The 10284-nt window shown below is 50.0% G+C and overlaps 1 protein-coding gene across 1 annotated transcript; it reads right to left on the reverse strand.

Annotated features, from left to right (window-relative positions):
- Positions 1 to 612: 612 nt before the first annotated feature.
- On the reverse strand, positions 613 to 6409 carry LOC104274617 (chromosome unknown open reading frame, human C11orf52). The gene is made up of 4 exons (XM_009870303.1): positions 6378 to 6409; positions 2026 to 2066; positions 1209 to 1255; positions 613 to 849 (listed from the first exon to the last, which is right to left on the reverse strand). The coding sequence occupies exons 1-4, from the start codon at positions 6407 to 6409 to the stop codon at positions 613 to 615; spliced, it is 357 nt and encodes a 118-aa protein (XP_009868605.1).
- Between the last annotated feature and the right edge of the window lie 3875 nt (positions 6410 to 10284).

The raw sequence follows: 10284 nt of genomic DNA on the forward strand, positions 1-10284 counted from the left end.
GATTTAGTGTGCTGTGCATGGCTATAGAATACTGCTTTTTAAGAAAAGGGGATGCATATAGTGGCAGGTGTTGGAGGAAGACAATGCAGTAGGTACTGTTAAAGGTTTCATGCCATTTCTTCACACTATCGTCCACACTTCATTCTGCACTTTGCAGAATTTTCTTAACATTGACATAAAATCTTGTGGTAACATCTCCCTTGTAATCCTGTATGCCATGTTCCCAAATCCATGTGCAGAGCAGCACTCAGCTCGTCCTGTGTCACAGCACGAACTTTTTCAGTGCAGCTCTGAGCTGTGGTTTTAGCCTTCATCAGCCAAGGAGCATCTCTGTTTTCTCACAGTGCTGAGAAGAGGTGAGTTGCCAGCCTTTGCGGCAACTTTTCCATGAGGGAAGAGTTGGTTTTTTGTCAGCAGAATCAGATAGGAAACTACTCATCACATGAAAATAAATACGTCTGTGTCCTCCAGAGAGAAATGCAGGTGAAAGACACAGCCTCTCTGCACTTTCTTGGGTAGACTTGATGTGTCCGTGAGGTTCGCTTGCATCTACAGCATCTCTGTCTGTGAAATCTTTCTGCTGCTGAAAGGAGGAGAGAGCCATCAAGCCTTTTATACCAGGGTCCCATTCTTACTGTCATATTTCAGCCTGGGCCGGGGGAAGTTGAGGGTGGCGTACTCTGTGGCATTCTGCATTTGTAAGTTCTTCACTTCTGCTGCAGAACGCTCCCGGATCTTGGTGAACACTTGGATGTCTGCATAATGAATGCTGTCATCCTGCTTCACGCTCCCGGGTTTACTTATGGTGGCGTAGAGAGGAAACTCCGGGACATCTTCGTACGTTGGAGCCTTTGGGGAGAAAGAGCTCTGGAAGGTCAGCTCCCTGGGCTGCTGTTACACATGCCTTCCCCAGACCAGGCAGAGACACCCTGCACACTGCCCCCAGCACCATCCAGCCCTCTGATACCTCAGGCTCAAAGAGTTTTTATCCTACTGCTTCCACTGCCCTTTAGGGGAAAAGAATGGGCCCACATCACTGTGCAGCAATGCACATTGTTCCCACAGCCATAAAGCCTGTACAAGATGAGACAATTCATGGCTCTGAATAAGCTCCCCCGTGTCCTCCTAACTCATCTAGCCTAGGCAGTGGTGGTCAGCCCTGTCTTCTCAGTGTACAGTTAGAAAAACAACTTTGGGAAGCCATTTACCTTCCTGCCAGGCTCATGCTGTCGGCTCTCAGGTTTCACATTAGTTCCTGAAAAAACACCAGCAGATCAGGTTAACACAACTGTTTATTGTTCCACCTTTGAATACAGAAATGCGGTGTCTGGCCCACAGGCTCTCCCCACTGGACACAAAACAAATTTCTACCTCATCTGACACCCTCAATCCTAATGCTGTCTCTGAGGCTTGCCTCCAAGAAGAAAGCCTGGGCTTGTTTCTTTGGAAAAAATAAGGTTTCCCAGGATGACAACATGCCGTGGATCGCAATGTTCTTGGCAGAACCTAGAAGGACAGACACAGCACAGAGACTTTCCTTGTCAGGCCCTTGGAGAAGTCAGATCCAGTTTTGTTATTTCCTTTGCTGCCTGGCAAATGTATTTTGCCCAGCATGGTCTAAAGGCCACAGGATACAACTGGGTTACTTAGGGAATGCAGTTTATTCTGGGGTACTGATGTCAGACAGATGTTTGCAGCTCTTAAGGGAGTTTGATGCAGCTTCTGCTATGCTGCCACTTGAGAGTACTCACATATGTTTTGATGTGAGACATATTTTAAAGATACTGCTGAAGTCCCTTCCCTCTCACTTGCAAGTCCCCTGCCATATCACACCCATTCCCTTAGGTTTTAAAGGAATTTTGCCTCTTGCTTCTACCTAACTTCTCTTGAGAAAGGCTAAGTACAAAAGAGGATGGGAGAAGACCTCAGCCTCAGGGATCAGTTCATCATCAGCACTGACTAATGCCAGCTAACCAGAGGCTCAGTCACTCCATATCTTTTTAAAGTATTTTCATAGATCCTTACCTTGCTTTTCTTTCTTTCTTTTAAAAGGTGAAGGACAATTCCTGAAATCAGAGAGAGATGTTAGCCCTGAGAAGCCCCAGCCTCTACTCTCCTAACAGGAAAACCCAAATGCACCACCCCACAGTACCACATCTATGGGTCATGAGAAAGGCTCAAGACGTGTCTCAGAGAAGAGGTATTGAGCCAAGCCAGAACCTGACCGACTCTTGCAGGGAGAAGGTCCAGAGGGGAGATGTGGGGATGTGTTTCCTTCTTCTGTGACATACCTACCATATCCCACAGACACTCCCAAGTCTCTTTGCCTGTCAGCCCTGCCTGTCTGTCAAATATACAATACACATACACATCAGAGTGAATGAGAAGAGATTCCACTGTGGTTTTGCAACCACATTTCCACAGCTGTCTGATCAAAGCTGCAGGGTGAAGACCACAATCTCAATTGGCACAAACCCCTTCTTTTAGAGCTGGATGCTCTGATAGCCCAGTACCCTCTGCTTTGGCCCCCTTGCCCAAGGAGCAGCTCTAGGCAGACCTTGTGCTAATTTAGTGTTTCAGACAGTTTTCCTGTTCTCAGTTTTCCATTTAAAATATAACCAAACCAAACAAGCTATGCATTTAATATAAGCTAAGCCAAACCCTAATCTTGGATGTATCTGTGTGTCCAGAAAGAGACAAGCCAAATACAGCTACGTTCCAGCCATGGAATGAACAGGAGCCAAATTCATTCCAGCTGTAACAACAGAGCCAGGAGCTGAGCTCCTTCAGGTTGTTGCTGCTAGGGGAACTTGAGCTGTCTGGCATAGCAGAGACATGTCACATTCTGACTCAGATGCATGAAGGAAATGTTACGGTTGCATCATGCTCAGAGGGCCAGAGGAGAGCAGGTGCCAGCCCTGGTATGGCACCTCCTGCGTACGTCTGTCCGTCTGGTGGTCAGCTGGGTGCTGACCAACACAGCATGCGGCTCGGGGTCTCACATGGGTCTGTGTCTCTACTGCAGCAGAGGCAGCAGCTACAAGTGGGCAGCTAGCACTTTAAATGGGACAACAGAGTTACCAAATGGTTCCCAAGAAAATTTATATGTCCTGAAGCACGTTCATTTGCCAGATAGTCCTGCCACGGGCAGGAACAATGGAGTGCCTGGGGCAGGCTTCTGCCTTTACCGGCTTCTGGAGGCAGTTTCAGTGGGTGAGTGGGTGAGCAGGACAGCATGTGCAGTAATGCCTTTGGCACTCTAATGGCAAAACAAAAAAGCATGAATGCAGGCAAAGAACTTGGGAGACCTTCAGAATGGTCAGTAATGATTAACTAGACTTGCTAGACCAGGGAAGTCAAAGGCGGCTTTGGGGAAGGCAGGGTGGCCACGCGCGTGTGCAAAAGGATCCAACGCCGCTTCTCATGTCTTTGCTGTGTGCTGTCCCACAGAGGCACCAATGGGTCTCCAGTGCTTGACAGACAAAATTTGAGGGCTGCCCCCAGGAGTTAGGGTCCTAGCTCAAGGCAGCATTGCTTTGTCTGGCAGCGGTTCTCATTTGGTTCTTGGTTCTTGCAGCTTCCTCCTCCACTGTGTCTATGAGCTTGTGCAGTCTCCAGGGCCTCCTTGCCCAGGTATGTGTGCCACAGCACGTCGCTTCGTTAGAGCATTCAGGCATGTTGTGCAATGTAATTAAAATAGCACCACTTGAAGCAAAATCAACAGGTTCTCTATCCTCTTTTCAGGGAGACAGGTTGCAGTATCAGCTTTCCAAGCTGCTCTTGCTCCTTTTGGTTCCCTTCCTTTGTAGGGAGAGCATTAGCAGCCAGTGTGTAGGCTGGAGCTATTCTGAGGCTGTATGCAGGCTAATCACAGCCAGGCAAGAGACGGCATCTCCCAGCCTCAGATCTGTGGTAATTAGAACGGATGTGGCAAGGGAAACAAGAGCAGGGCAAACCTCTCCCTTCTTCTCAAAACTAGGTCAAACATGTTGTAACTAACTCACAGCCTCTTAGAAGCACACTGTATTCTACATGAGAGCACACACGTCCCTGCTCCTAGATTGCTTCTTCTCCTTTCCCCATGTCAGTGCCAACATCATATTTGCCCTACACAAGCTTGCTTCACAGTGGATCCTGAATTTTGACATGCACACCAGAGGCCCTGAGTACTAAACTAAGTGGTGAGAATACCTGGGGTCTGCCCTCCACAGGACTATACTTGCAGAGGTACCCAGACTAAAGGTACGCCTTCCTTCGTCAGTAACTTTCTTCTGAATTTACTGTAATGGCATTTTTTTAAAGACTTCAGGAACCTCCTCAATCTCTTGCTCTGTCGCTCTTAGGACCCGTGCTTTGGTAGTGATCATGACAAGGATTTTCTATCCAGGAGAAGGTGGATGCCTACCTCCTCTGAGCCCTTTTGTAAGTCTTTATTTAGGAAGCCCAGCTCTTCGCTGACACAGCTGTGGTGCTGAGAAAATGCACAGAAATAAAAGCAGTAGAGGTGCCTGGAAACACCTGAACTAAAATTAAGTACTTTTTCCCCCCACTGTGTCACCAAGGCAAAGTTATGAATCATGTAAATTTCTGCAGTGGAGCTTCACTGCGCCAGTCTGCTCTTGATCATGGTCCTCAGTAGGTGTCTCCCAAGCCCATGTTACCGACACCGCATTCCCATTTGCCTTCCTCTCTTCTTGCTTGGAGCCCCTTTGAATAGCCTGCACAGCATGGGGACAGCCTGGGAGCCTGAGACCCTACTTCACCCATGTGTTTCCATGTGCAGGATAGAAAATGATGCATCTAGGAAGAGAGCGCTGCTTTCTCCTCATTGCACAGTCTATAAGGCAGATGTTCTTTGGCCAGAGCTTTTCCCTCTGCTGCAGGAATCTGCCAGAAGATAGTACCAGCTTCCTACTTTCCATGCAGCCTCTGGGAGGAAATAAAGTGGGATACAGGAGTCTTGGTCCTGTAGCCTAGACAAGGGGGAGAGCAGAATTTGAGCCAGCCTGCTACCGTGATGCTCCTCAAATGGAGCAGAAAGCTGCTCTCCTGCCTGGCCCTGCATAGATGAGTGACCTTCAGATTCTGGTTTATGCTTCCTTTTGGAGGCAGAAGTGCACAGCCTGGCACTGTCTGGACATGAAAGTGCCACGACTGCATATGCTGTAATGGTGTTGTTTGTACTCTGGAGTCTCTAGCGTTGCCAGTCCACGCTGTGGTATGGCTTTCCCTGCCTCACAGCATCACTAGAGTGCCTGGCAACTACAGCTCTGCTCAAGGGAACCAGATTGTGTACCAGACATCCCTTGATCAGGCCCTTGTCCACTGTAGTCATGAAGCTGATGCCCTGGGTATCTCATTTACCCTCTGCCACAGGGTACAGAAAGTAGAAAATGGGACTTTCAGTGCTGGACATGTCAAGAACCAGCCTTTCATCTCCCACCTACTGCTCCTAAATCCCAAACTCCTCTGCCCTCCAGCTCAAGTTGAAGAGTCCTCAGTGGCCTGAACCTTCTCCTCTGCTTCAGCCACTAGGCGATGCTGTGCCTCTTGTAATTATTAAAAAGCGCTCATGAATTTCTAATACTTTTAACAAATGCAGTGTTGGAGAGAATAGCATTGGAACTTCATCTGATATTCATGGCTCAGAGCTGAAAGTATTTCCACTTGGCACCGAACAATGCTTCACTGTGCCCTTTTCTGTAAGCAGGAGGTTCAGGGCACAACATAAGCCAGGAGGGATTAAACTGTCATCCTCCCTCCCGGGGAGAAAGAGCAACATCATCTGAAATACATGTCCAGGATTTCCCAAGAGCAAATAAAGCCAAGACAGACACAGGCAGGAGAAGGGCTGGAGGAGCTGACGGCAGGCTCGGATAGCTGACCCACCAGCCCTTAGCGCCAGCACTGCCCCAGGGGCCGCTCCCTGCAGTATGTCAGGGGGGTACTTTATGATGTCTACCTGGCCAGAGACCTTTGGGGCAAGGACAGGGATTTAACTAGATCCTGCCTAGAACTGAGCTATTCTCAGCTGCTGGCATGGCTGTGGCATCCCAAGCTGCCGGTCCCAGGAGGTGCCACAGCCCGGCTGGGCTGAGGGATGTGAGCAACAAAGCCCCTTCGCCTCCCCCTATCCTCCCTTTGGCAGGCAAGGGCTGCCCCAGCCTCCTGTCCCTGCCCCGGCGGTGGCACAGCAGCGATCCAATGCCCCTGCTCCCTTGCTCTCCGTTTCTGTCTAGGCTGGCAAGGTGCGGGGCTGAGAGCCGGGCTAGAGCCCTGGCATAAGCAATCAAAGCTTGCCAAGTCCACCCAAACTTTCGCTCAGGCTGCCCGGCGCTTTGTCTGCCATCCCCACACCTGGCAGATGCCGTACTCACCATGGTCGCCCGCAACTGCAGAGATTGCCCATGTCGCTCCTTCCTCCATGAAGGAGAAGTGTTTTCTGGACAGGGAGAGCTTGTATTTCCTGGTTCCTGCTCGGCCCCTGGCTATTCCAAGGGAGTGTCTGGCAGTGTCAGATTTCTCTCCATCACCGCAGCGGGGCTTTGCCAGGCCCGTGCGTGCCATCTACCGGAGGGCTTGCCCTGGGCTCTCTGTGCCCCCGGGGCCTGGGCTCACCTTTTGCTACCCAGGCAGGAGAGGGCAAGGGAGCAGCATGCCTCCAGGCCATGGTCCTGGGGCGAAAATTCGGCTTGATGATTTGTACAGGGGATGTCCTTCTGCTATCCCTCTCTCCCATCAGCACCATCCTGCTGATGCCAGCAGTGATGCAAAAGAGGATGGAGGAGGGACTTCAAATGTTCCTGAACAAAAGGAGAAACACCAGAGTGGGAGCTCTCAGTGCAGCTGTTCCTGCTGTTCCTGCTGCTCATCATTGCATCTCAAGCAGGATGGCAGAAAAATGTGTGGTGCAGGCTGGCATCATCTGAGAAAGAGAGCCTGTCTTATTGGGAGGGCGGTGATGCCCCAGTGAAGGTGAGAGCAGCCTTGCAGGTACACTCTCAGCTAAGCTGCAGGCAGAAAGGCACATCCAACCTTAAGGATGATACTGGGAATCTATTTTTTTTAAAGCTACCTAATGAAAGCATACAGATTTGTACTTTTGAGAATGAGAATCTCATGAGAGACCTTGTGTCATTAAGGATCTGCAATACAGCTCCTAGGCTCACCCCTCAGCATGTCCAACAGGAACATTAGTGTGTATTTTACCTCTCTATACCTGTTGAGAGCCCTTCAGACTGTGGCTAGTCATTCCTGGACTGTGAATGGCAGGTAGCTAATCTCTGGCAGCTCTAAGAGAGCTGGTACTCAGTACTGAAAGATACCATGTTAATGCAGAACTCAAGCAGAACCTGTGCTCCACAACTTTGATTTGGCTGTCAGGCCCAGTTCTATGCAGGCCTGAATGTCTCCTGGGATGTGTGGACAAGTGGGTAAGTTTTAATTCACACTTCTGATGGGCTATCTCGGGAACGGAACCTAGTCCCCTACTCCAGCTGTACCCATACTCTCAGCCAGGCTCACAGCATGGTTTATCATCTGCCCAAGTGCAGATCAAAACTTGTCTCTGTCCAGAACTGGCAGGAGGAAAAAGGTTTTGCTTTGGAAGGACCATGAGACACAGCTGCTCTCTTAGCTGAATCCTGGATGCGCTAAGACCATTGCTTGCAGAGCCTGACTCTTGATTCAAAACTGCTCCTCAGTATGTGGCTGGAGACATTGCACAGTTCAGCCTGTGCCACAGCACCCTAGTGAGAATTTAAGATCAGATTTATGCAGGCAGATAGAATTCAGTCCTGGTCCCAATAGGACCATGTTCTCAGGGTCCTGCAAAGACCAGGTGGTATCAGGAGTCTGTCCTTGCTTGGTAAGTTGCAGACTGTATGTCTCTGGGTTTGCCAGAGACACTGTTATTTTAGTGAACCAATGCCTGTTTTGATTTCTGGGATAACTTGGGCTTTGTTGTTTTGTGGAAAAGAAAAGACTAAAGGCTTGGAGCCTGTTCCCATCAGCCATTTTCACAAATACTGGAGCTGCTGGTTTGAGCTCCACCAGAGAAACAGAAAGGCATCAAAAATATTGGCAGAGCTGGAGAGCATTTGGCTGCCACTCTGCATTCCCTCCTCAGTCTGTGTCTACAGGAATGAAAGAGAGCATGGCTTCCAGCGCTCCTGCTCAGCAAACTGATCAGGCTATTTTGTGCAAGGTCTGTCAGGGTGCAGAGGAATAACCCAGTGGCTGACACCAGGCAATGCCAGCCCTTCTCACTACATCACTACTTGGGGCAGCTGTCTTCATGCACTCAGGGACATTGTTCGGGCAACAAACTGTGCAACTGGCACAGGACAAGTCTGCGAGTGCCCAGCAATAGGGAATGAACTCATTGGAGAGCAAAGACAGGGCAAATAAAAGCCAGAGAGGGAACAGGACTGTGTACTGACTACTAATACTGTGCATTTCTATTGCGATAGTGTCAAGGCGCCTCAGACATGGAGGAACTGGGACCATGCTGTAATAGATTTGGTACAGGCATACAACAAGCTGGCATTGTCTATACAAAATGGAGAGAGAGCTCTGAACTATTTTGGGAACTTTTGTCTCAGAACCCGCTCTCTGTGCAGCCCCAGCCCTGACCACATGGTGTTTTCAGACCCCAGTGGTTCAGCAACCCACAGGACTTGTGTTAAGAGTCAGAGCAGGGCTAGATGGCATTTCACGCTATAGTGTGTGCCGTGCCTGCACTGCGTGTGTATGTGCCCTCCTTCAGCCAGGCACCATCTGCCCAGCTCGCAGGTCAGACGCTGACCATCCTCCCAGTGCTCCATCCGGTGAAGATGTTTATCCCGGTGACAGGAGGCCTGCAGTGAACCAGCATGAAGATGTCCAGTCAGAGATGGAGAAAATCCTTTCATAGCTGCTGCTCTAAAGTGGCTGTGAGTTTGTGTAATCCTTTTATGGCAGGGAACTAAGGCGAATATGGCCATGCCTGACCCTACGCATGGACAGGTCTCTGCCCTCACCGCAGGAATATGGGCTCAGGAACTCAGCCTTCCCGGGACTCACAGCTCGGGTGGGTGCTGCTGTGAATGGGATGTGGTATGTGTGTGGTGCAGTGCATGAGGCTGGTGTGGCATGCACTTAAGAGCACGGAGGGGCTTCTACACAGGGCAGCAGTTAAGGACTGGACTGTTCCTGCCCTTGCAAGCAGCTGCTTCAGGTAACTGAAAGTCATTGTCTCTGGAATTATTATTAATGACTTAGACAAGGCCTGTTGTACAGGTGGTTTCTATTTTGACAGTGTGTGAAATACTTACAGGCATAAGCTTATCCGGTCCTACTTCATGAGTAAAGGCATCCCTCGGCAGCACAGACTGTGAGCATGGGTATCTGATCTGCACCAGAGGGGAATGGATGTGTAGCCATGCTCCTGCTTACTCTCACGAGGCTAGCAGGCCGGGCTACTTTTAATTTGACTCTGATCCTCATGGCTGGCAGAGGCTCTGGGAAGTAGAAAATAGCTGCACAGTGATTCACACTGCTCTGGATCTCACTTTGCCTGGCAAGGGTGAAAGAGAAGCCTTATACCCATGTTTCAGCCACCAAGGAGATATGCTGGACGGGATAGACTCCTGAGCTGGCATTTCTGGCCCTACGCATTCGTGGAGGCAGAGTGCAGAAGCCTGCAGGTCACATCCCAGAAGAGAGAGCGAGATCTCTGCACAAGGGCCTTGCAACCTCCTCTTTCCTCTTTGGGAGAGCTGCACAGAGGCATGCCAGGGACCCCCATATTTGGCCAATGACACAGCATTTTGGCTGCTTTAATTGGCTCTGACAAGGCAAGGATTGCAACTGGCACCTGCTGAGCCCTTGGGGCCATCCAAGGCAGCAGCTGCCACTGACAGCAGCACACAGCATCACAAGACTAGGGAGACATTTCTCATGTAGCTGGTAGCATCACGGTGTCTGCAAAAGCAGCCAAATTCATCCCCTCTGTGACTTTACAGAGAGTGCTGGGATGCCAGCAAGGCACTTGGGATGTGAGCAGAGACTTTCCCTTCAGCATTTTGTGTCTGAAAAGGTCTGTGTGTTAACAAGCCTTATGTCCCATAAACTAGAGGTCTGAAGCAAGCAGAGACCAGGGCTTGGCATACAATTAGTTGGGCTAACTCCAGCTGTGGGTCTGGAAATGCACAGTGAGCCTCCAAGAGCCCATCACTCTACATTTTCTCTCCTCTAGGCTACACCTACGGCGGGCTCCTTACAACAGCCAGCAACTCCGGCTGC

Source organism: Apaloderma vittatum, unplaced genomic scaffold, assembly GCF_000703405.1.
Source record: "Apaloderma vittatum isolate BGI_N311 unplaced genomic scaffold, ASM70340v1 scaffold4775, whole genome shotgun sequence".
NCBI classification, from domain to species: domain Eukaryota; kingdom Metazoa; phylum Chordata; class Aves; order Trogoniformes; family Trogonidae; genus Apaloderma; species Apaloderma vittatum.

Excerpts from the sequence above, each read along its gene's own strand:
- LOC104274617 (XM_009870303.1), bottom strand. The coding sequence starts at position 6,409 with ATGGGCAATCTCTGCAGTTGCGGGCGACCATG. Across the intron at positions 2,067-6,377 it reads TGCAGTTGCGGGCGACCATG|GAATTGTCCTTCACCTTTTA; the intron begins GTGAGTACGGCA and ends CTCTGATTTCAG. Across the intron at positions 1,256-2,025 it reads AAGAAAGAAAGAAAAGCAAG|GAACTAATGTGAAACCTGAG; the intron begins GTAAGGATCTAT and ends GTGTTTTTTCAG.